Source organism: Pithys albifrons, chromosome 23, assembly GCF_047495875.1.
Source record: "Pithys albifrons albifrons isolate INPA30051 chromosome 23, PitAlb_v1, whole genome shotgun sequence".
NCBI classification, from domain to species: domain Eukaryota; kingdom Metazoa; phylum Chordata; class Aves; order Passeriformes; family Thamnophilidae; genus Pithys; species Pithys albifrons.
This window is the reverse complement of record NC_092480.1, coordinates 6424302-6450691: the sequence shown is the minus strand read 5'-3', so window position 1 is coordinate 6450691 and position 26390 is coordinate 6424302. Positions and strand designations below refer to the sequence as shown.

Sequence of the window (26390 nt, the reverse complement as noted above, 5' to 3'; positions counted from 1 at the left end):
GCAGGGCTCGTGGAGAAGGAGGAGGCAACGTGGGGAAAGGCAGGGAGAGATCCCCGTGGATGCAGCGGGTCCTGTGGGACTCCTGCCTGGGTCTGGGAGGAGCTGGAACCTGGGCTGGAAGGAGGATCACAGAATCAGGGAGGAGCTGGAACCTGGGCTGGAAGGAGGATCACAGAATCAGGGAGGAGCTGGAACCTGGGCTGGAAGGAGGATCACAGAATCAGGGAGGAGCTGGAACCTGGGCTGGAAGGAGGATCACAGAATCAGGGAGGAGCTGGAACCTGGGCTGGAAGGAGGATCACAGAATCAGCGGGGTGGGGGCACATCCTGCGCTGTTCTGATGGGGCAGAGCACCCTGGGATGTGTTGCTGCAGATACAAGGGCTTTGCTTGCCCACCCAAACCAGCCCAGGCTGCAGGGACTTGATGCCCACGAAGCACCAGCTTTTCCCTCTATAAAAGATCCCTGGAAGTGCTCAAGGCCAGGCTGGATAGGGCTTAAAGCAACCTGGGCTGGTGAAACCCATGGCAGTGGATGGAACTGGGTGGTCCTCAGCGTCCCTTCCAACCCGATCCAGTGTGACATTCATTTCTCAGGAAAAGCAGGATCACTCCTCACGATGCTCCTGGAGTATCCAAAAGGCTGGGAATGCCTTCATTGTGCTAATTCAGCACAACAGTCGTAGAAACTTCTCCTGCCAGAGGCAGCGTCGTTCCCCCCTCGCTTGCCATGAACAGTTTTATCTCCCCATCGCCAAGGAAAACAAACCCGGGCAGGGGGAAGGGGCTGTCAGAGTGGCCTTGGCTCAGCCAGCGCTGTGTTCCTGCTGAGGCTGTCATGGATTCGTGGGATCTCCCCGTGGTTTGGGTTGGAAGGGACTTCAGGGACCATCTCATTTCGGACCCCCTGCCATGGGCAGGATGCCACTAAATCAGGTCGCTCAGAGCTCCATAATAATTTCCTGATACTGTTATCGAATCTTTCCCTTCACTCCAGCTTCATTCCCAACCTTGTATAATCCCAAAGAATATTACCGGGGAGTAAAATCAGGATACTGTTTCCTTATGAATTAAACATGAGTGTGACTTTGAGCATCCCTTCAGCAGCTGCCACTTCGGGCAGGCACGTGGCATTTATTTGGGCTGGCAGCTGGGTCAGCCGAGGGGCAGTGCCCTTTCCAGTCCTGATCCCACCTGCCCAAGGAGCAAAACTCCTGTCCAGAAGTGGACAGACCTCCCTTTTTGTTAGTTTGATTCTGTCACCCCTGGGATGTGCCTCTCTTTTGCTGGATGATTCCCTGGGCAATGATATTCCCAACAAATGCCCCACAGATTGTGGCAGCAAATAAAACAAATAAACAAATAAAACAGACTCTAATTCATTTCCAAATTCTGGGTTTTCAAACAAAAAACCCTCCACTCGTTCTTGTCTTTATCTAAGAGCTAAATCCACATCAGGCTTCCCTTTATCCATATCACAGAATAATCTTATCAGCTTCAAGCACAGTGTAAATAAACTCAGCCAGGCTTCAAAGGCAAAACATCTTCCCTAAACCCGAGCAGCTCTCAAACTTTTAGAAATATTGTGGTTTCTCTTGCAAGAGGATATTTTCACACTTGCATTTTCCTTGTTGACTTGTTTCTTTCACCAACATCAAGACCATGAAAACCAAAATAGCCTCTGGTACACCAGAAGAATAGATGACAAATGGTTTTAATGTGCACCCGAGACACAAAGGAGAAATGAAAGGCTGTTCCTGGCCCAATATACAAATGAGTTTCCTCTCATTTAAAATTAGAAACTACTCGAGACTGAAGAAACAGCAGCACTAAAAAACAAATCAGAGAAAGAGTACCTTGCACTGCAATGGGAAGCACTGAAAAATAATCTTGGGTATTGCATGAGAATCAGAAGCCTGTTCTACCTGCCCAAGAGTTTGATCAAAACCTGCAGAAGACAATGTCAGCTTGAGGGTTTTTTTTTCCACTGACCTCACTGAGGTTTGAAAGAGGCTCCAGCCTTTGCAAGAAGAAATTTCACAGCCCCAGCACGGGGTGATGAGGATCTGGGTTGCAGATATGTTGGTCCCCAGAGAGAGCAGATTCACAGAAAAGGGGAGAAGGTAGGGAAAAAAAAAAACACGAAGAAAACTTTCCAGGCACAGATCTGCAAAATGTTTGAGCAAATCCAAATGCTGCCAGGGCAGATTTCATCTGAGCAGAGCTGTCCTCATGCTGAGAGAGGTCACCCACAGGAGTTGAGCAAATAGCTGGGATAAGGCCAGCTGAGAACAGGCAGAGGAGCTTCGCTCCAGCCACAGGCACAGCTCTCTGTGTCCATCTCCTGCTCACACACAAGTGCTCACCAAAGGAGAACTTAAAAAAAAAAAAAAAAGAAACCAAATGCCTGAATCTTTGCCAAGGAGAGATTTCAAACTGTACATCTGACCACAACAGTCACTGGTTCTGCTGAACTCTTTAGCTGCAAAAAGTCTCTTAACATCAGGGTTTTCCCTCCCCAAGGGGCCAATGAGCAGAACTCACGAGCCAGGAACAAGTCCCAGGAGAGCAGCACATGCCATGCCAAGGCTTACATGGGATTTAAGTGCTTCAGGACAGGCTTATGTGGGACTAAAGTGAAACATAAACTTCATATTGGCCCTTTGCAAAGGTCACATTTGTGCAACTTGAGCTCTGTCACTCAGTTCTGTGGTTGGCTCGTGCCAGAGTGTACCTGAGCCCTCTGCTGTGCCACAGCACCCCAGGGCTGGGGGCTGGGGTCCCACCACCCATCCCAAAGGCAGGGGGAACAACTGCCTGCCTGGCACAGCATCCCAGAAAGGCCTGGACTGGAACTTACAGCCCATCCAGTCCCATCCCTGACATGGACAGGGACACTTTCCACCAGCCCTGGCTGCTCCAACCTGGCCTTGGACACTTCCAGGGGTGGGGCAGCCACAGCTTCTCTGGGCACCTGTGCCAGGGCCTGCCCACCCTCTGAGTAAAGAGCTTCTTCCCAACATCTGACCTAAATCTCTCCTCTTTTAGTTTAAAACTGGTCCCCCTTGTCCTGTCACTGCCTGCCCCTCTGCACTGCCAGTTGGTTATGGAGGAATCCTGGAATCCCAGACTGGTTTGGGACCCTAAAGCCCTTCTCATTCCATGCCATGGGCAGGGGCACCTTCCACAAGAAGCAGCCCAAGCTGCAAGCTCAGCTTGAACACTCATGTGTTGAACAACATGCAGGGCACGAATTAGTCACTGTAACGACTTTCAGATTCTGAGTGTTCCAGAGGAGAGGACCATCTGCTGCCACTCAGGGACCTGCTCTGGCTGTGCACACATTGGCACCACGATGGCACAGCCTGGCCACACAGCTGTGGTGCCCTGAAGGCTGTGACATCACACTTCCACAGTATCATGAAACCTCTGAATGGTTTGGGTTGGAAGGGACAGTAAAGCTCATCCCATCCCATGCCCTGCCATGGGCAGGGACACCTCCCACCAGCCCAGGTTGCTCCAAGCCCTGTCCAACCTGGGCTTGGACACTTCCAGGGATGGGGCAGCCACAGCTGCTCTGGGCACCCTGTACCAGTGCATGGCATGGAGCTACAAGAGACCCAAAATTACCACCAGAGTGGAATGAAAACTTGTGAGCCCTGATTTCCTTGCAACCCTCCACAAACAGCACTTTCCAAATCCACCCAGCAGGACATCAGTCCTGCAAATGCCTTGAGAGATGCTGAAGATGCAAACAGCAGGTTGGCACTTCCACCCTGCCTGTGGCATCCTCCTGGAGACCCCCAGGGCTGTGAAGATCCCAGGGGCCCACAACCAGGGCTGCCATCCCTAAATGCAAGGGAGGTGCACACAGGACTTCAAAATGTCAAAACAACCACCTAAACCACCACCTGGAAGAGGAGAGAAGTTCTCCCATGCCATGGTGGGGAAGAAAGAAGCTCCCATCCTTCAGCATTGCTCTGACAGGAGAGGATTGGTTCAACAAAACATCTTTAAGGTTTTTATCTGCATTCTGGCCCCAACTCCAATGACACCAGCAAGGTGGGCACCAACCTGGTGATGCTGTGCCTTAGGGATGCCCTAAGGGCAAACCCCCAATAAATGAAGCCAGGACAGGGACAGAAAGCAATCAGAGGAGGAGGGAGACCAGGAGGACAACAAACAGAGCATGGAGGGGGTTCAGGCTTGGTTTCCCACAACCCCAGGGTGTCCTACCTGTGCCATAGTGCTCCAGCCCCGTGGGCACCTCCTGCGTGCTGGGCTCGTCCCAGAGCGGGCAGCACATCCTGGGCTGGCAGCAGGTGGCCTGGAAGCCACAGGTCACCCAGGGATCCTCACAGGGACCAGCAGCTCCTGGTTTCTGGAAAGGGGAGAAGTGTCAGAGGGGTGGAACCCCAAACCAGCCACCCTGGGCAAGGTGGCAGTGACTGTGTCCCCAAAACAGGCAGCACCCCCTGACCCAACAGGGTTGGCTCCCAGGAAACCATCACCCAAACTCATCTGGCTGAGGAGCTTGAGGAGGGGCCAACAGGGACCTTTTGGAGCACATCTGAGGGCAAAGGGGAAGGGGCAGAGCGAGGCTGTGCCCGCCAGGCTGGGGGCTGAGGGGCTCCTTCCAGCCCACAACTGGCACTGGCATTTTTTGAGAGCTGAGCAGGAGGCCCCAAAACCCCAAAAATGTGGGGGGTCCTGAGGGGTGCAGAGGCCACAGCCCTGCATTGTGGTGCCCATGTGGGGGGCAAACTGTCATATTTGTGTTCCTAGTCCTGTTTATAGTGCCACTGTTTGTGGTTATTATATTTATATTTGTGTTATTTATATTTCATATTTACACAGTTACATTAGTTGTATTTATAATTATATATTTATTATATTTATTAATTATAAATTATAATTATAAATTATATATTTATTATATTTATTAATTATAAATTATATTTATTAATTATATATTTATTATAGTTATTACTTATACCATATAATTATTAATTATATATTTATTATAGCTACTAATTATATGTTATATTTATTAATTATATATTTGTTGGTTAGTTATAATTATATATTTATTTGTTATATATACATAGTTATATATCTATTAGTTCTCTTTATTACATTTCTTAGTTTATATAGTTATAACAGTTATATTTATATTAGTTATATTTTTGTACCCACAGACATGTATGGACACACTCATGTGCATTTCCACATGGTGTGCACACGTGGAGATATAAATTTCATATATACATATGTATATTTACATATATATACACATAATTACATGAGATGGGCTGATTCCAATGGGATGAAGTTCAACAAGGCCAAGTGCAGGTCCTGCCCTTTGGCCACAACAACCCCCTGCAGCAGCTCAGGGTGGGCACAGAGTGGCTGGAGAGGGACAGGGGGAAAGGGACCTGGGGGTTGGATTGACAGGAGGCTGAACATGAGCCAGCAGTGCCCAGGTGTGCCCAGGTGTGCCCAGGTGTGCCCAGGTGGCCAAGAAGGCCAATGGGATCCTGGCCTGGATCAAAACTAGCGTGGCCAGCAGGCCCAGGGCAGTGACCCTTCCCCTGGACTCAGCACTGGGGAGGCCACACCTTGAGTGTTGTGTTCAGTTCTGGGCCCCTCAGTTGAGGAAAGAGATTGAGGGGCTGGAGCGGGGCCAGAGAAGAGCAACGAGGCTGGAGAAGGGACTGGATGTGGCACTGAGTGTCCTCTTAAACACCTCCAGGGATGGAGAATCCACCATGTCTTGATCCAACCCTACTGTGATCACCAGCCCAGGGCACTGAGTGCCAGAGTGATCACAATGGGGTTGGATCAAGGGTTGATGATCTCAGAGTTCTCTTCCAACCCAAGTAAGAAGAGAAGAGCAACGAGGCTGGAGAAGGGACTGGAGCACAAGTGCTGTGGGGAGAGGCTGAGGGAGCTGGGGGTGTTCAGCCTGGAGAAGAGGAGGCTCAGAGGTGACCTCAGCACTGTCTGGAACTGCCTGAAGGGAAGTTCTGGCCAGGTGGGGGTTGGTCTCTTCTCCCAGGCACTCAGCAATAGGACAAGGGGGCACGATGGGCTCAAGCTCTGCCAGGGGAAATTGAAGTTGGAGAGCAGGAAAAAATTCTTTGCAGAGAGAGTGCTCAGGGATTGGAATGGGCTGCCCAGAGAGGGGGTGGATTCCCCATCCCTGGAGGTTTTTCAGCTGAGCTTGGCCGTGGCTCTGAGTGCCATGATCTGGTAAAGGGACTGGAGTTGGACCAAGGGTTGGACTCGATGATCTCGGAGGGCTTTTCCAACCCAATCCATTCTAGGATTCTGTGATTCCATGATATACACTCATGTATATTTACATATATATACACATAATTACATATACACACATGTATATTTATATAAACTCATGTATATTACATAATATACCATATTATTCTATACTTGCACATAATACATTTTTATGTATATACATACACTGATTCCATGTGTGATATAAGTATTTATGTACCCACACATATGTAATCCTGAGTAATAACATAAATCACACTTTAATTTTTATTGTACATGAAGTGAGATTTACCTTTTCTAAAGAAAATACCCATATTTAGAAACAAAAATTGTTTGGGCTGGAAAAATCTTTAAGATTATCAACTCCAGGATATAATTTTCATTTTGTTTTGTACACACTTATATATTTATAAACATGTGTATAAATAGTGTGATATCTGTGTATATACCACATGTATATGTATATACCATATATATATTTACCATATACACACACATCTGTGTACATATATACCATATAATATATGTTGAATTGAAGTATTTATCTCCCTGCAAGAGGCCAACAACATACACACACCTATAAATAATTGCAGGATGTTTTAATTTTTTATTATTATTCCCCTTTCCCTGTGGGGAAATTGTTTGGCTTCGTCTCCAATCAATATTTAAAAGCCAAATGCACACTCAGAGCCATTTAAAGGAAAGATATTGAACTGCCTTACAAATATTTCATGGCTCAGAGTGGCCTTTTCTTCCTATTTTGGTGAAAATTGTGCTGCCTGGTAAGTGTTCTGTGCAGCCCTGAGGTCTCAGCTCAGAGCTGGTTCTTCAGGTGACCTTCAGCCCTGGTGAGGATTTCTCTGGATGGACACAGAGTAAGGTCATTCCTCTAAATGCAGGTCTGATTTCTCTAAATACAGGTCTGATCTCTCTGAATGTGGAGGTGATTTCCCTAAATATGGGTCTGATTTCCCTAAATATGCACCTGATTTCCCTAAATATGGGTCTGATTTCCCTAAATATGCACCTGATTTCCCTAAATATGCACCTGATTTCTCTCAAAAAGTCTCAAAGTTCTGCCAAACCTGTTCTGGAACTCCTGGATGTTGGCATGACCATGCCCAGGATGTCACCCCACAACTGCCCAGACAGAGCAGACCTGGCTTGGCAGATGGAGCACCAGAGTTGTCCCAGAACTCCAGAGAGCCAAGAGAACCTTTCCCAGAGCTTTGTGCTGGTCCCACCACACTCATCCCTGCAGGTGAAGGTCAGCACATCACATGGGGCTCCAGGACAATGGTTCCTCCAACAATCCTCCTCCCCACACAAGTGCAGGAAATCCCATGCAGGATCCTGTTTCCAGAGGAGGTTTGCAGGCTCCAGAGGTTCAGGTCAGCTCTGGGGAAACGCTGGGAATTCAGGAGCTGCACTGAGCTGCCTAAAACCTTGGAGTAGGTAGTGGATGATGCCAGGCTGTGTCAGTGGGCTGGAGAAGTGACAGCAACCAGAGATAAACCCACTGCTGGGGTAGAGAAATAACCCTAATTCCTTTCTTTCAGAGAATTCCAGATTGGTTTGGGTTGGAAGGGAACTTAAAGACTATTTAGTTCCATGGGCAGGGACACCTTCCACTGTCCCAGGTTGCTCCAACCTGGCCTTGGACACTCCCAGGGATGGGGCAGCCACAGCTTCTCTGGGCACCTGTGCCAGGGCCTGCCCACCCTCCCAGGGAAGCATTTCTTCCTTCTATCCAATCTAAACCCTCTCCTTCAGCTGAAGGCCATTCCCTGTGTCCTGTGCATTCCTTACCATCACTCCAGGCCGAGCCAAAGGATAAGGGGCTGCACTGCCAATGGTTGTGTCCATGTAGTAACTCATCATCTTGGAGGTTCCTGCTGAAATGGAGATGGACATCAGAGGACAGGCCACCAAACCTGACAGAATCTGCTAAATCTGCTTTTCCACAGCCATGGAAAGCTCAGAGTACACTATCACCTTAATGAGTGTAAGCTGGAAAAGTTAACAGGAAAAATATCTGTATTAATAGCAGATATTGGGATTAGATTGGTTGTTTCAACAATGCACACAGATCCATTAGTGCAAACTGGGAGAGCCTGACAATGGTGAATGAATTATCACCTGGAAGCTGATGGAGCTGCTCTGAGGGAAGATGAGATCATATTTCCTTTGCTGCAGAATCAGTGGGAAATTGTTGCCAATTCTTTTTCTTTTGGGAGAAAAAAAACCAAAACACTTTGTTGAGATCAACACCTTTCCTGTAAAAGCTTTGTCAGAACCAGATTGTTTCACAAAGAACTTTGGTGTTTTCAGGAGACATCCTCAGTTTTCCCACATTACCTTACATTTGCTTTGCTGGATCTCAGGGCATTCCTCCCATGGGATTTGCTCCTCTGAGCAAGTCCCACCAGAGCTGCTCATGGAATGGGATATTTAATCCCCAGTTTGTGTGGCTGAGGTGCAGGAGCTCAGCCTGGCTCTGTTGTCAGAGCTGTGGGTGTTTCTCCCTCTCTGCTTGAAATGCCCAGTGGAACATGCAGGGCCAGGGCACTTGGTGTGTTTGGGGGGATGACCCAAGGGTGCTGGGAGGGAGGAGTGAAGGGGGAGTAGGGTGGGCTGGAAGGGCTCCCTCAGGCCTTGGAGCCAAGGGAATGGCACTTCCATCTGGGGGTGAGACACAGCCTGAGAGATGGGGCAGCTCCAGCTCTTCTGGAGCACCTTTGGGTTCCTGCAGAGCCCTGGCCTGTGGGCTGCAACCACTGCAAGTGCAAACACTTGTCTGAGTTGTCTTAGAATCAAATCACAGACTCATGAAGGTTGGAAAAGGTCTTTAAGATCACCAAGTCCAGCCATTAATCCAGCACTTCCAGGTCCACCACCAAACCGTGTCCCCAGGTGCCACATCTACACTTTTTTGAATGGTTTCAGGGAAGGTGAGTCCACCACTGCCCTGTTCCATCACTCCACCACTCTTCCAGGGCTTGACCACTCTTCCCAATATCCAACCTAAACCTCCCCTGGTGCAACTGGAGGCCATTTCTCCTTGTCGTGTCCCTTGTTCTCTGGGAGCAGAGCCCAATCCCTCCCCGGCTTCGCTCTCCTGTCAAGGAGTTGTAGAGAGGAAGAAAGTCCTTTCTGAGCCTCCTTTTCTGCAGGCTGAGCCCCCTCAGTCATCAGCCTTGTGCTCCACAAGGTTTGTGCTTGGCTCTTCTCAACAGAACCAGCACAACCACGTTACCTTCAGCTCCACTCCTGCCCTGGCCCCTTGAACAGCTCCTGGAGACACTGGAACCTGCTCCTGGAGGCACTGGGACTGCTCCTGGAGGCACTGGACCTGCTCCTGGAGGCACTGGGACCTGCTCTGGTGGCACTGGGACTGCTCCTGGAGGCACTGGGACTGCTCCTGGAGGCACTGGGACTGCTCCTGGAGGCACTGGGACCTGCTCTGGTGGCACTGGGACCTGCTCCTGGAGGCACTGGGTGGGATCTGCTCCTGGAGGCACTGGGACTGCTACTGGAGGCACTGGGACCTGCTCCTGGAGGCACTAGGGGGGACCTGCTCCTGGAGGCACTGGGTGGGACCTGCTACTGGAGGCACTGGGACCTGCTCCTGGAGGCACTGGGTGGGACCTGCTCCTGGAGGCACTGGGACCTGTTTCCAGCCCTCCCTCTGCTCCCAGGGCTGAGCTCTCCGAGGCCCAAGGCAGGGCAGAGCTGTTTTGGCTGTGCCTCACTCACCACCTCAGCAAACAGGGACCCCGACATTGTGTCCCCTCTGCTCTGTGACTAATGGCCAAGCACCAAACACCTGCATGTGCAGGGGATTAAACGATCCTCATCATTTCCTGCTTGTTGTTACCAACTCCTGCTCTCACACGGGCATTGTTGTTTTAAAAAACTTCTCTCTTTTCTCTCTCTCTTTTCTTTTTTTTTTTTAATTCACAAAACTGAAAACTACCGACGTGGTAGAAGAACAACGAGCGCGTTTCTCTTTGTGCTGTACCCAAAACCACACCGAGCACGAGTTACTGGGGCCGAGGAGCCTTAACTAATCTCAGCATCTGTGCACACCCTCCAGCCCGCCCTAACGAGGCGTTAAAACACGTTTGCCTCCAGCCCTTTGCAGCTGGGGCGGCTGCAGCTGCTGAGACACAGACCGGGCTGGAGCCCAGGTCTGAGTAATCACAGAAGCCCAGAACGGTTTGGGTTGGAAAGGACCTTCAAGACCATCTCGTTGCACCCCCTGCCATGGGCAGGGACACCTTTCACTAGACCAGGGTGCTCCAAGCCTGTCCAACCTGGCCTTGGACACTTCCAGAGGTGGAGCATCCCTGGAATGAAGTCTCAGTCGGTCACACTCTTGTTCCTAACCCTCAACATCTGTAAACCACCTCAGGTAAACACGGCCTAAAGTAAAGATTAGCGCTGCCAAACAGTACAAACCAAGGCAGACGGTGCAGAATGGAGACAGAGAGCCCTCCAGGCTGATTCACCTGTTTCAGAGCCACACACGTGGCCGAGAGTGAGGAGGTACAGCCTTCACAGGGCAGTTCAACAGCAGCTCCTGCGAGCAGCTTTTGTTCTGCTCTGCAGCTTGTGCAATAGGCAGCTGGGGCTGAGTTGGGGTTTTCTTGCCCTTTGTTGAAGACACCTCAGTCGCACCAGTTCTCGAGAACTGTTTTCATGCCTCGCTGAGCGTCGTTTGCATCTTTCTCAGGCTGCTCTTGCCAGCTGAACCCTCCAGCAAGGGACCACAGGCTGGGGCTCGAAGCCACATGTGCTGCAGTGACAGCAGAAGTACCAAACCCATCCTGACACCCAGGACAAGGCTCTGTGCAAGAAGGAATAACAAGAAGGTTTAACCAGAGCTGTAAAGCAGCATCAGCAACCCCCTCCCAAGCCTGGAGAAGGGGAATTGAATTATCATCTCTAGACAGCAGCTCCGAGAGGTTTAGAGTCAGTTTGCTTTTTGGTTTCTCTTCCCCTCCAGGCTGCACTGTTGAAAAGCACTCGGGGGGGTCAGAAACACAACACAAACCTCAGCAACCATTTGCACTCCCGCCCCTGGGGGTTCAAGAGAAGTTCGGCTTCAAAACAAGTGAAATCAGTCCCCCAACCTGATGCAGGTTTTGTGGGTGATGATGGTTGAAGGACAGAGGGACAGAGGCTTTAGGCTGGGAAAAGGACCTGGAATCGTGAAATTGTTTGGATTGGAAGGGGCCTTAAAGACCACCTGGTTCCATCTCCCCACCAGGGGCAGCGATGCCACCCACTGGATGACAAGCCCTGCTAGAAAAAGATCCTGTGCACGCAATGACTGTGCTCTGGAAAGGTGGGTGTGGAAGAGCAGGCAGGAGGCAGCAGAACGGGAGCTTTGCTGTGCCTCGTCCAGGCTAATTTTAACAGAACTTCCACCACTTCCCAGAGGAAACTACTTCACAGCCCAATAGATCTCTCACTGTCAGCAAGTTTCCCTGATGTTTGGGAGATATTTTGTTTCTCTTTAGCTTCCTCTAACAAGAGCCTAAATAGTTGCTCTCCTCCCCTTGGATGCCTTCAGACAGCTCTAACGAGGGCCTGGAGCTGAGCTGAACTCCAGCACTGAGCCCATCGGGGCAGGGAACTTGACTGATGTGGAGGAAATCACTGCAGATTTGCACCAAGATAATCCTGACCCAGAGATTACAAATAGAGGGGAATCAGACCCATTTGGTAAAATCCTTAATGACTTACCAGCTTGACTTCAGCCTTATTGTTTGCTCTTATTATTCGTGTCTTATTGTGCAAACATGTGTAGGAGAAACAGCATTTATTTTGGGACATGATCAAGTACCAGGCAAAGATATGAGACTCTTGGGTCATTTCTAAACTGAATTAAAATTTTAATTTCATTTCAACATCCATCCCTCCTCTTTTACAAGGTTGTTATAATTTTTTATTTTAAATCAATTATTCAGCTTAGTTTTAAAAGGGGAAAGCTGTTTGTCCTCATGATTAACACACAAATTGGGAAGGAGTTTAAAATATATATTGGAACAAAACAAACTTTGCAGGTTGGATACATGAAGACACTTTACAACATTTTAATGTAACCTTTTGGTTTTATGTTGCTCTAAGGATGGGGAGAGGGAAGTGAAGTGAGAGACCTCCCAGAATCAACAAATCCCCATCTTTGGTTCCCCGTTAAATGCTCCTCTGCCTGTTGTAAAATCCAGTGGCTCAGACTGTGCCCCACTTTCTGAGCTGCGGGACCACCCTCAGCTTCTGCCCATCCCAGATCCCCCAGTGGTGTCCCGAGGGTGGCACGACTGGGACAGCTGCTCAACAGGATTCAGGAGCCTCCCTCCATCCCACAAACCGCGGAGATTCCTTTGCCACGGGGTACCAGGAGGATGGGGCAGCAGCAGCGACCCCATCCAAAGATTTCTGGCATCAAGAGCATGAAACCAGAGTTTTCACATGCAAAGCAGCCCCTTGCAGACGCCCTTCCGCGGGCTGGCAGCGCCCTGACCCAGAGCCGCTCGCTGATAACCACTTTATTTTTGCATCAAGGAATAATTTATCATCTTTGAGGGGGTGGGGAAAAAGAGCTGGTGGAAATGACATCCTTCCGCAGGGCTTTAACCCTTGGCATCCTGGCACTTTCCAGGCCTCCTGCCAGCCCAGGCCTCAGGGGAGGGAGTGTTTGTTGATCCGTTGGCATGTTAAAAACCTCCCTCAATTCATCAAACCCTGGCACCCGTTTAAAACAAAAGGAGCATCCCCGAAGCAGAGCTCTGAGCAGCAGAAGGGAGTGTGCTTCCTTTGGGCAAAATCCTTGCTTTTTAACCGCTGAAAATGCGCATCTCTTCGGATTTTAAAACTTTATCAAAGCGTTCCTATGATAACACCTGATTTACTGAGGGGAAAGCGAGCAGGGCAGTAAATGCTGCTGTGGTAAATGGAGTAGCAGCGGTAAATAGTAAATAGAATAACAATGGTGAATAGAGTAGCGGTGGGAAATAGAGCAGCAATGGTAAACAGAGCGGTAATTGCCCTTCTGCACCCGCTGTAAATACTCCAAGAGGTTAAAGGACCTGGCTGAGGTCACCCGGGGAAAGTGAGGGGCAGAGGATCTGAGCACTGTCTTAACTGCAGGGCGGGGATTGCCGCGGGATTAGCGCGTCCTGGGGAGCTTTGGGGCAAGGATGGGGCAGGGGCCGCCTGGCAGCACATCCCTGGCTGCCCCAACGCTGCGCTCTTTCTTCCTTCCCTCGGGGCCTGCCAGATCTGAAGGAGATTCCATGGCATCTCAAGAGCCTTCCCATTTGGCTGGACAAAGTCGAGCTGGGGCGGGTGACAGCGGGGTGAGACAGTGCCAGGGTGGTTCTCACGAGCCCTCGCCCCCTGCGCTTGTTGTAAACCGCTTTTTCTTTCGATGTCTCCTTTTCCCCTGCTCACACATCAATGACTCGGCTGCTAATTAATAATTAAGCTAAAATAACCCCACCGTGAAGAGCCCCAGCAGATCTATAGTGAGCTGACAGCCCAGGTCATGGCAGGGAGAGGGGTTTGGGTGGGATGCTGAAGCAGAGGCTGCTGCCATTAAATCACTGCCCTCTGCCAGAGCCAGCAGCTACTGGCAACTGCAGGAAGATGTGAAGGGAGGGTTAATTAGGTCATCTGTTATTTCACTCCTGAATTTCCCTCTGTGAACCGGGAGACTTTACAGCACAGTGTCATGGGCCAGACCCTCAGCTGGGGAAGGCAAAGGGGAGAGAAGGGGACGAGTTCCCCCCCAAGTTCAGGGAAGGATCCCCCACACCAGGGAAGGATTCCCCACACCAGGGAAGGATTCCCCACACCAGGGAAGGCTCTGACCTCACAGGAGCTCATGTCCCCCCATCACCCAGAGCCCAACCCGCCCCCTGACATGGGGGTTTGGTCAGGGACTGCCAGCCCAGCTGGGAGTCTGGGCTGTGCTCCAGGACCCCACCAGGACCCACAGCAGGCCCACTGGGACCAGCCTGACCAGATGTGATGTTGTTTTGAGAATCCAAGCCCCTCTCTTGAGCAGGGATCCAAACTGCTGTGCAAAGTGAGCTTAGCCTTCATTTCTCTGTGCCAGATGTACGAGGAGGGAAGTAGTTTGTGCTTTGGAGGAGCATGTGGGATCCCAAAACTCTGCAGTGAAACTGAGGACAAGGAGCACACACAAATCCCAGTGCTGGGGGCACAAAATGCCCCCCCCACTTATCCCAGAGCTGGGGGCACAAAATGCCCCTCCACATATCCCAGACATGGGGGCACAAAATGCCCCCCGGAATATCCCAGAGCTGGGGGCACAAAATGCCCCCCCACATATCCCAGTGCTGGGGGCACAAAATGCCCCCCACATATCCCAGTGCTGGGGGCACAAAATGCCCCCTACATATCCCAGACATGGGGGCACAAAATGCCCCCCGGAATATCCCAGAGCTGGGGGCACAAAATGCCCCCCACATATCCCAGACATGGGGGCACAAAATGCCCCCTACATATCCCAGTGCTGGGGGCACAAAATGCCCCCCACATATCCCAGTGCTGGGGGCACAAAATGCCCCCCACATATCCCAGTGCTGGGGGCACAAAATGCCCCCCCACATATCCCAGAGCTGGAGGGACAAAATGCCCCCCCACATATCCCAGAGCTGGGGGCACAAAATGCCCCCCACATATCCCAGTGCTGGGGGCACAAAATGCCCCCCCACATATCCCAGTGCTGGGGGCACAAAATGCCCCCCCACATATCCCTGACATGGGGGCACAAAATGCCCCCCCACATATATCCCTGACATGAGGGCACAAAATGCCCCCCACATATCCCTGATATGAGGGCACAAAATGCCCCCCACATATCCCTGACATGAGGGCACAAAATGCCCCCCGGAATATCCCAGTGCTGGGGGCACAAAATGCCCCCCCACATATCCCAGTGCTGGGGGCACAAAATGCCCCCCCACATATCCCAGTGCTGGGGGCACAAAATGCCCCCCGGAATATCCCAGACATGGGGGCACAAAATGCCCCCCGGAATATCCCAGAGCTGGGGGCACAAAATGCACCCCCACATATCCCAGAGCTGGGGGCACAAAATGCCCCCCACATTTCCCAGAGCTGGGGGCACAAAATGCACCCCCACATATCCCAGTGCTGGGGGCACAAAATGCCCCCCGGAATATCCCAGACGTGGGGGCACAAAATGCCCCCCACATATCCCAGAGCTGGGGGCACAAAATGCCCCCCCACATATCCCAGATCTGGCAGCACAAACTGCCCCCCCAAACCTCCCAGCCCCTGAGCGAGGGGGCCCCTCTCCTGCTGCCCAAGGCCAATATGGCTGGGTAGCCCCCCAAAAGTCAGGCTTGTCAGAACATTATTCACATGCCGGGCAGGGGAAAGCTCAAACCCCAGCGGAATTAGAGGCAGCATGAATAGCCTGCAGCAGGAAACCGCCCTGGACCCAGCCCACAGCCCCCAAAGGTGTCAGTTGACAGCACAGGATGGGAAGTGGATGGTGACTGTAATACCAAATGAGTGGCCACATGCAAAGCAATGATTTAGAGACTAATAGAAAGGGGAAAGGCCTTGCCTGGGCTCCTCAGGGTCTCCCAATTCCCACTGCCTGGGCTGGGGGTGCATTCCCAAGGAATGGCAGCGGCACAGCAGCACATCCCTGGGGCTGGCACGCTCCAGCTCCTCCCCAAAGCACATGCTGGCACCTGTGGCACTTTCTGCCCTTTGGGGGATGGCATTGATATGGAAAACACAGGGAGCTGTCACAGCAAACTCCATCCAAGCATCCCTCTCTGAGCCCCTCTCTGTCCGTGGGGATGAACATCCGACCCCAGGCACTCTGATCCTCCCCTCCCTCACAGCAAACACAAACCAACCCCCACCCAAACCAAATTACAACTCCAAACGTAAAAGGAACTGCAAATCTGATCCGCTGCTCTAATGCCAAGGCACAGCCTTCGACTTAGACGAGAAAAATAATAAGATTTTCCTAAATATCCAAATCAAATTTATATATATTCGATATTAAAAAAAAAGGATTTTTAAAGGGAAGCATCAGCTCAGACATTCATATAAGATCCTGTAGTAGCAAACACACAAATCAGTTGCTGGGTGAAACTGGACATGGGGAGAGGAAAAGTAAATCACCAACCAACCAAATCTGAGATGTCCTGAAAAATCACAGGTACCTCCAACCCACAAAAGAGTTTCAAGAGCCTCTCTCCCCTCCACCACTTACGACTTCTCTGGAAGAGTCGGGGCAAAGCTTATTGTCCTCCACGGCTTCCCACACTTGTCTCCGCTCTCTTCCCAACTACCTGGTGGATCCTCTGCGCTGGAGCTGGAGAGGATGGAAATACCATGGTGTTTGCGGCAGGGCTGCCTATTCAAAGGGAGGGGGAGTGGTCAGCCCCGCAGCCAGGGCGCTGCGAGAGGCGAGTTGCAGCCGCCAGGCAGGAAAAAGCCACCTCTGGCAGATGTCACGACGGCGGGGACACAAATGAGTCGTGGGCCCGAGGAGGTGATGGGGGGCAGTGCCCTGCACCCCCCCCGGGGCGGGCTGGCCTTGGGAAGGGGGGCCGAGGGTTTCAGCCTGCTTGGGAAGTGCTGCTCCAGCCCCACAAATCCTGCGGGGTGTAGTTTATTCTCTCCCAGAGACTAAACCAAAGGCTGGCACAGCATGCCCGGGGGAAGGTTTACCCAGCCCTGACCCCCAAATCTCAGCCCAGCTGCTGCCTCTGCCCGGAGGTGCCTCTTGGCACAGGCTGCGGATTCCTCCTGAAAGGTCCTGTCTGCCTTCCCTGCTCCAGTGAATATCCCAGGGCATGGCTGGCTCCAGAGCTCTGTGCTTTCTGCCTTCCCTGCCCCACCGAATATCCCAGGGCATGGCTGGCTCCAGAGTTCTGTGCTTTCTGCCTTCCCTGCCCCACCGAATATCCCAGGGCATCACTGGCTCCAGAGCTCTGTGCTTTCTGCCTTCCCTGCTCCATTGAATATCCCAGGACATCACTGGCTCCAGAGCTCTGTGCTTTCTGCCTTCCCTGCTCCAGTGAATATCCCAGGACATCACTGGCTCCAGAGCTCTGTGCTTTCTGCCTTCCCTGCCCCACCGAATATCCCAGGGCATCACTGGCTCCAGAGCTCTGTGCTTTCTGCCTTCCCTGCTCCATTGAATATCCCAGGACATCACTGGCTCCAGAGCTCTGTGCTTTCTGCCTTCCCTGCTCCAGTGAATATCCCAGGACATCACTGGCTCCAGAGCTCTGTGCTTTCTGCCTTCCCTGCTCCAGTGAATATCCCAGGACATCACTGGCTCCAGAGCTCTGTGCTTTCTGCCTTCCCTGCTCCAGTGAATATCCCAGGACATCACTGGCTCCAGAGCTCTGTGCTTTCTGCCTTCCCTGCTCCAGTGAATATCCCAGGACATCACTGACTCCAGAGCTCTGTGCTTTCTGCCTTCCCTGCTCCATTGAATATCCCAGGACATCACTGGCTCCAGAGCTCTGTGCTTTCTGCCTTCCCTGCTCCAGTGAATATCCCAGGGCATCACTGGCTCCAGAGCTCTGTGCTTTCTGCCTTCCCTTTTCCATTGAATATCCCAGGGCATCACTGGCTCCAGAGCTCTGTGCTTTCTGCATTCCCAGGGAGGGATCCAGCCTGTGCACACCCTAAAACCCCTTGGCGGGTGCCTCTGGTGCCAGGCATGCCCAAGAAATGCCAGAGGAGCTGCTGTTTGCTTTTCAAGTCACAAAGGCTGAAGGAATCCCCCCTTATAGGAGGTACCGGAGAGGGGAGATGCTGGGGCAGCCCTGGGAGCTGCTGGATCAGCTCCCTCCTCTGAGAGAGGTGGATGGTCCCAACCTGCATCACCCCTGAATCTGCAGGTCATAGGGGGGTCTCGGGGCTCTCTGGAGAGGAGAAGGCTGCTGGGACCAAAGGGAAGGAGACACTTTCCCAGCAGGGCAGGACAAGGCAGGGGTGCAGAAACACAGGTTGCACTGCAATAACTCCAGTGACGTCCATGTGAATTATCCAGAGGCTCTGGGAGGGCGGAATCTGGGGCTGTCCCCTCCAAACAGCCCTGTCTCCCCCTGCTCAGCCTGCCCGACACTCAGAGCCTGCCCGGGGACCTCCAAAACTGGCCAGTGGCACCCCCAAATCCTGGATGCAGCAGGACGTGCCCATCCTGCCTCTCCTGCTCTGACTCTCCGGGCGGCAAAGCTGCCTTTTCCTCCAGGAGAGGGCTCCAGGCTGGGAATCCTGCAGGGCTCCAGGCTGGGAATCCTGCCGGGTTCCAGGCTGGGAATCCTGCAGGGCTGTAGGCTGGGAATCCTGCAGGGCTTCAGGCTGGGAATCCTGCTGGGCTCCAGGCTGGGAATCCTGCAGGGCTCCAGGCTGGGAATCCTGCAGGGCTCCAGGCTGGGAATCCTGCAGGGCTCCAGGCTGGGAATCCTGCAGGGCTCCAGGCTGGGAATCCTACAGGGCTCCAGGCTGGGAATCCTGCCGGGCTCCAGGCTGGGAATCCTGCGGGGCTCCAGACTGGGAATCCTACAGGGCTCCAGACTGGGAATCCTGTGGGGCTCCAGGCTGGGAATCCTGAGGGGCTCCAGGCTGGGAATCCTGCAGGGCTCCAGGCTGGGAATCCTGAGGGGCTCCAGGCTGAGAATCCTGTGGGGCTCCAGGATGGGCATCTTATCCAGCTCCAGCACAAATCCCCATCAGCCTGTAACAGTTCTGGCTGAGCCCTGACAAGGGGCAAAGCCCAAACTCCAAGAATTCCACGGGAGCTCTTCCAGGAAGGACACTTTGTTGATGGGCAAAATGGGAGCTGGGAGCAGCTGCTGGGATTTTCCCTGGAGATCCTAAGAGCAAAACCTGTAATACAACAGCAAAAGGAGGACCCAACCCAGCCATGGGACTCAGCCCTCAGTGCCTTGATGCACTGACACCATAAAGTTCTGCTTGTAGAGTATTTACAGGTTTCCAGGGAATTTTGCAGCACCCTTACACTCCAAAATGCAGCCTGGACACCTGAGCATTGGAAATCCATGTGGAAGGATCAGTTTGAGGGAAAAAATAACTCCTGAGGACACCCTTTCCCAGTCCAAACATGGTATTTCAGGTAATATCAGTCGAGTGGATATTTGCAAAGTGCACACCAAGGCTTTATTAATTTCTGCCTGAAAGAGGCTCCTGTGGCACAACCAACAATCAACTGAAATGTGCAAAATGAGTGTCCACAGGCATAAAGGTCCCTGCTGTTCCCCCTTGCCCTACCCCAGTCCAGGATGCACAGAGTGACAAACAGCAAGAAAAGCCCATTATTTATGCACATAAAACTATTCCCAGGTCCTTCTGGACTTTCTCAAGCTCCCAAAAGATGGATGAATGTCTCCTTTAGCCCTGAACTCCCAAACACACAGCTCCACGTGGCCCAGCACACGTTACCTGTTGAACTTGCAGCCGTAGGCACGGATCCCTCGTGTAGTTCTTTTAACACAGGAAATTATTTACAGGGTTCCCATCTTCTCAGGAAGGTTTCCAGCCTCCTGGGCTTCGGTACAAAGGCTCTGTCACATCTGAGCACCAAAGGAGTGGAATCCATCCAGCAATCAATTTTTATCCGGGCAACTCTTCCCGGGATAACCCCTCTGGCAGCTGCAAACAAGATGTCTTTCCCTGGGCTGGACAGTTGTTTGGATGCAATAATCCATATATTAATAGCTCTGTGCATGGCTCTGCAATCCACTGGGTGTCTGGGGAATGGAGAGGCTTCTGCTTTCGGGTGTTTTTTCCATCAGCACTGTGGCTGCTGCAGGCAGCTCAGCTCCCTCAGCTTATGGAATCACAGAACCATGGAATGGTTTGGCTTGGGAGGCACCTTGAAGATCATCTAGTCCTGTGGCCTCTTGGTTTCTCTGTTGTCACATCAGTCACCTCAACCAGTTGTTTCAGCTCACAAGAAGAAGTTGGGTTAAATTTCGGGCAGCTCATGGAATTTATCACCAAGTGCTTGTACTTTCCATTCCAGCTGGTTTGGGTTTGCTTTGTACTCGTAAAAAAATGAAACGAGTCCTTAATGTTTCACTTAAGTAGTTATTAATGTTTTCACTGAAGTGGAGATGCCTTGGGGAGGTTTCATGGGCTCCTTCTGGAAGGTGCCTTTCCCCATAACCCTGAGCTCCATTTGGGGTGCAAACAGAGCAGCATGAGGTGGCTGCAGCTGGAGAAGGTCCTGTTTGCATCCTGGAGCTGAGGGGCAGCTGGAGAAAACTCAGCACAGTCCTGAGTGTGACCAACCACAGTTCACCCTCTTGCAGCCCCGAGAATATTTTCCATGGAGAGATCCTCGAGGTCCTGCTTGAGGATCATGAGCCACAGAGGGTGAGAAGCTGCATGTAACAATCTTCCAGAGCCCTGTGTGGCTCCCAAAGTATCATCATTTCCATATTACACTGGAAAAACAGAGCAGGAATCAATAAAACACTCCTGAGTGCCCGAATCTCTCTGCTTTTTGGTGTTATTCCCCAGGGGAAGGGAGTCACAAAGGTGCTCCTGATTTGGAGGGTTGCCTTGCCAGCCTGTTTGCCCAGGAGAGGGTGAGCAGCTGGGTCAAGGAGCTGCCTGTGCTGGCACATCTGCAGCAGCTTTGCTCAGACTGCCACAACATCCCCTGCTGCCCCTCTCCAAAGTGCAGGCTCTGACACACAGCCCGGGCCCAGATGCCTCAGCAGGGCTCCCCCAGAGCTCTGCACAGCTGCACTCCAGGCTCTGAGGCTCTCCAGTGCTCCTCCAAAGCTGGGACTCCACCAGAGCTCATCCCTCTGGCCACCCACTGAATTCCCTCCTTGCATGGAGCCCAAGGATGCCCTGTCCAAGCTGAGGGGAAATATCTCCCTTCAAAAGCAGAAGAAGAAAGTTTCTCCACCCTTGGGTCAGGCAGGAGCTCAGATCTTGGATATCCATTGTCTTGGCTACAACATGATGGTGCAGGACATCCACTAAAAGAGAAGAGATTTGGAGTGTTCAGAAATATCCTGAAGGATTAAATTTGTCCATAAGTGATTTTAGGTTACAAGCTGCCATACATACATCACCTTTGTATCAATCAAGATAATGGTCATAGACCTGGTTTATCTCACTTGTGTAAGGGGGATCAGGTCAGTACAGACATGGGCTTGAACAGGGAACATCTGCCTTGGGTGAGGTACCACAGGCAGGAGAAGAGCACCGAGGCTGGAGAAGGGACTGGAGCACAAGTGCTGTGGGGAGAGGCTGAGGGAGCTGGGGGTGTTCAGCCTGGAGAAGAGGAGGCTCAGAGGTGACCTCAGCACTGTCTGGAACTGCCTGAAGGGAAGTTGTGGCCAGCTGGGGGTTGGTCTCTTCTCCCAGGCACTCAGCAATAGGACAAGGGGGCACGATGGGCTCAAGCTCTGCCAGGGGAAATTGAAGTTGGAGAGCAGAAAGAAATTCTTTTCAGAGAGAGTGCTCAGGGATTGGAATGGGCTGCCCAGAGAGGGGGTGGATTCCCCATCCCTGGAGGTTTTTCAGCTGAGCTTGGCCGTGGCACTGAGTAAGAATCCACCACATCTTGATCCAACCCCACTGTGATCACTGTGGCACTCCGTGCCATGGGCTGGTGACCACAGTGGGGTTGGATCAAGGGTTGGATTGATGATCTCAGAGGTCTCTTCCAACCCAGCTGAGTCTGTGATCTGTGATCCCTTCAGCACAGCTTTCTGTCCTGTTTTCCCTGGCTGTTGGACACACAGGCCACTGAAGCACCTTCAGAGGGCAGTACCTGGGCTCCTCTGCAGTGCTGAGGTGCAAAGGAGGGTGTGGATGTCTCCAGAACTCTGCATGTGACAGGCCTTGCTTGGCCACCCCCTGAGTGAAGGGAAGTTGTGGCCAGGTGGGGGTTGGTCTCTTCTCCCAGGCACTCAGCAATAGGACAAGGGGGCACGATGGGCTCAAGCTCTGCCAGGGGAAATTGAAGTTGGAGAGCAGAAAGAAATTCTTTGCAGAGAGAGTGCTCAGGGATTGGAATGGGCTGCCCAGAGAGGGGGTGGATTCCCCATCCCTGGAGGTTTTTCAGCTGAGCTTGGCCGTGGCACTGAGTGCCATGATCTGGTAAAGGGACTGGAGTTGGACCAAGGGTTGGACTCGATGATCTTGGAGGTCTTTCCAGCCCAATCCATTCTGTGATTCTGTGATTCCAAGTTCATCTTTGCTCTGTGCACGTGGCCATAAACACAGGTACGTGTTAAGGAATGAAAAAAACCCAAATCACACCAAGTCTCAGCAAGATTTTCTTCCCTGGGAGGGTGGGCAGGCCCTGGCACAGGTTGGGCAGAGAAGCTGTGCCTGTCCCATCCCTGGGATTGCCCAAGACCAGGTTGGACAGGGCTTGGAGCACCCTGGGCTGGTGGGAGGTGTCCCTGCCCATGGCAGGGGGTGGAATGGGATGACCTTTACTGTCCTTTCCCACCCAAACCGTTCTGGGATTCTGTGATTTAATGAGCTTTGCATTCTGGAAGTAAAAGGAAGTGAGAAATTTCCACTCAGCTCTAACTCTGATGTTAAGCAACATCTCTAGGGGAGTTCCAGCCATAACATCACCAGCCTGAGCCCTTAAGATGCAAATTAATGAAATTTGCCTCGTTAGCACAAAAATGAATCCCTTTTCTAAAGGCCAGTGTGAATGTTGTGGTTGCAAAGTCCTTTGTGCAGGTGCCTGCCCCACTCACCCCAGGAACACTGCAGGGACTCCTGGAGGCTACAAGAACAAGGTAAATCAATTCTCATTTATGAAAATATTAACTGGAAAATCAGCCATCTCTTACCAGTTCTTTCATTTCATGAAAAATGTGGCCAGTTGGTTGGGAGAAAAGTCTTTTATTGGACTGTCTGATACACTCAGATAAAAAAACAAAACCAGATAGGATTTCATCAAATATACCCTCTTCAAACTGTAAATTAAACTCATCCTCCAAAATCATTTAGTGTAAGACTATAAGGCCAGATTCCAGAAGTGCTCTTTTCCAAGGAAAGATGGATAAATAAAGATCAGATTTATAAAAATGCTCTCAGTTAACAATTCCTGCTCAAACACATCTGGCCAGATTTCAAAACCAATTCAGCAGCCAGTTAATCACTTGCTTTTTATTACTTAACTTACTATTAACATCAGGGGTAAAAAAAAACCCAAAAAACCTGAGAGATATTTTTATTTTCTTTTATCTGTTCAAATATTCCCTGCATTTTGCTGTAGTGAAATTCAAAGCCTTGATAAAAATCTTGACATTTGAAAAAAAGTCAACTGCTTCTCAAGCCCCTGCAAAAACACAGAGGCTGAATTGAGATCATTGAATTCCTTCCCTTTGCATCTCCTTGTGCAAAAAATAAGATTAGCACGGCAGTGAAAATGTCACAGAAAACCCATTCTGGAAATAATCAGCAGCTTATTATGGTTAAACTGGGATGATAATGAGGGAAAGTGTAATTGTTGGTACTGCTGGGGTGGTTCTCTGAGGACACCAGTGACAATCTTGGTGTCCCCAGTTCTCTTTGGGTCCTGGTGGCTGTGGTGGAGCTGCCTGGAGGTGGTTTCAGTGTGCTGGGCTTGGGAGTCCTCCCTGCTGGCAAACAGTGACTCCAAAAAGATTGGGGAAAGAATGAGAGGTGGAAAAGCTCCTGCTCTGCCCCCAAGGGTGGAATCCCCTCCCTGGAGGGATTTAAAGCCATGTGGATGTGGCACTTGGGGACATGGGGTAGTGGTGGCCTCGGTGGTGCTGGGGGAACAGTTGGACTCGATCTTGGAGGGTTTTTCCAACCCAAATGGTTCTGTAGTTCCAGGAGTCAGTGAGGCTGAAGCAGCACCTGCAAAGGCAGAGCCCAGATTTCCATTTGGCTCCTCTCAGGGTGGTCCTGGACACCCCAGGAATCTGCTCCCCCTGGAGAGGGACACCCCAGGAATCTGGTCCCCCCAGACAGGGACACCCCAGGAGTCTGTTCCTCCCACACAGGGACACCCCAGGAGTCTCTTCCCCCCTGGAAAGGGACACCCCAGGAGTCTGTTCCCCCCAGACAGGGACACCCCAGGAGTCTGTTCCTCCCACACAGGGACACCCCAGGAGTCTCTTCCCCCCTGGAAAGGGACACCCCAGGAGTCTGTTCCCCCCAGACAGGGACACCCCAGGAGTCTGTTCCTCCCACACAGGGACACCCCAGGAGTCTCTTCCCCCCTGGAAAGGGACACCCCAGGAATCTGTACCCCCCTGGAGAGGGACACCCCATGAGTTTGTTACCCCCAGAGAGAGACACCCCAGGAGTCTGTTCCTCCCACACAGGGACACCCCAGGAGTCTGTTCCCCCCTGGAGAGGGACACCCCATGAGTTTGTTACCCCCAGAGACACCCCATGACTCTGTTCTCCCCGGAGAGGGACACCCCAGGAGTCTGTTCCCCCCGGAGAGGGACACCCCAGAAGTCTGTTCCTCCCACACAGGGACACCTCAGGAGTCTCTTCCCCCCTGGAAAGAGACACCCCAGGAGTCTGTTCCCCCCTGGAGAGGGACACCCCATGAGTTTGTTACTCCCAGAGAGAGACACCCCAGGAGTCTGTTCCCCATAGACAGGGACACCCCAGGAGTCTGTTCCTCCCAGACAGGGACACCCCATGTGTCTGTTCCCCCCTGGAAAGGGACACCCCAGGAGTCTGTTCTCCCCAGACAGAGACACCCCAACAGCAGTGCAAGCACAGGGTCTCAGCTGCACCCACAAATCCTGCTCCCTGTGGTGACCCCAGGCCTGGGGAGGGGAGCAGTTCCCTTTCCACAGCCATCACTTCATGACTTGTGGCTTTGAGACCAACCCAGCACATCCCTTGAGGTCCCTGGACTTCTCCTTCCATGGCTCCTCAGCATCAGAAACGTCCCTGTGCTGGGGCTGAGGAGGAAAAAGGACTTGGCTGATGTAGGAATGAAGAGATTTTGCTGCAATGGCTTCCATGGGGAGCTGATAAATCTGGGAAAGTCTCTATTTCTTGAGGCCTTTTTCCAGTATCAAACTGACCTTTTCCTTCCCCATCAGCTGACAGGCACACAGCTGAGGACAGCCAGGGGTCAGTGGTTTGTGCAACGATCTCAGGAGGTCCCAGCTGGGATCTGTGCCCTGCTGAGTGCCACCATCCAGCCAAGAGTGTCACCATCCTGCCAGGAGTGCCACCATCCAGCCAGGAGTGTGAGGGACACCCTCAGCAAAGGAAATTGTGCTCTCCTGGTTTTCTGCAGGAGGAACTGTAGGGCAGGGAGGGCAGTTGTGTGATGCTCCCAGTGGAACCCAAACCAGAGATTCTTCAGTGCTCTGACTGCACAACTAAACCAGTGCAAAAAAAATTAGATCTTAATAAATACTTCTTGTTATGGGAGTGAGCAGCAGAGAAAAAAAAATCCAGTAGCAGAAACGTGAGGCTTGGCTTTGTGGAAATGAGTTATTAACATGTCCTTTACCTCTCTGTTTATTTTCCACACGGTTCCAGGTCAAGGAAAGTTTGTCTGTGGCAAAGATTAGGCTTTTGGAACAGCTGTGGCTTTTCATATTTAATTCCTGAGCTCTACTGAGTGTGTTTGGACAGATTCTCCTTTGTATCCTCTGTGGATTATCAGGGGAGCTCAGGCAGGAGGACAGGACACAGGTGACATCTCCCAGGAGGTGTCCCTGAAGGACACCCAGAGCTCCAGGAGGAGCAAAGAGGACAAACAAGGCACGTTAAGTGCACGCAGTGCCTGGGGATGGAGGGGTTATTTATGGCCAGGCTGGGGAATTGCAGAGCTGGGTCCCACATGTGAAGTGAAAGTGGAAGTGTGTGGGTGGGAGGGGAAGCAGCAGCATCCCATTTATCAGAGCTCCCGGGGCCCTGCAGCTTCCCACCGGCTCCAGGCTGCCTTCTGGAGCCCTTCACATCTCCCAGGCAGGAGCACACCCAGCCTTGAGGGGTGTTGGGGCAGGAACACCTACCCAGGAGAGGGAGGACTCTTCCCAT

The 26390-nt window shown here is 51.7% G+C and overlaps 1 protein-coding gene across 4 annotated transcripts in view; it reads right to left on the bottom strand.

Moving 5' to 3' along the window:
* ETS1 (ETS proto-oncogene 1, transcription factor) overlaps positions 1 to 16712 on the bottom strand; it is a 111375-nt gene extending 94663 nt beyond the window's left edge. For 2 of the 4 annotated variants that reach the window (XM_071576044.1, XM_071576048.1), the window contains exons 1-3: positions 16588 to 16712; positions 8106 to 8188; positions 4236 to 4380 (exon numbers count right to left, since the gene is read on the bottom strand). In XM_071576044.1, the coding sequence (XP_071432145.1) occupies positions 4236 to 4380; positions 8106 to 8177 (217 nt within the window). In that variant the 5' untranslated portion in view covers positions 8178 to 8188; positions 16588 to 16712. Of the gene's footprint in view, positions 1 to 4235; positions 4381 to 8105; positions 8192 to 16587 lie in introns of all 4 variants that reach the window. The other 2 variants (XM_071576045.1, XM_071576046.1) reach the window with 2 other exon arrangements.
* Between the last annotated feature and the right edge of the window lie 9678 nt (positions 16713 to 26390).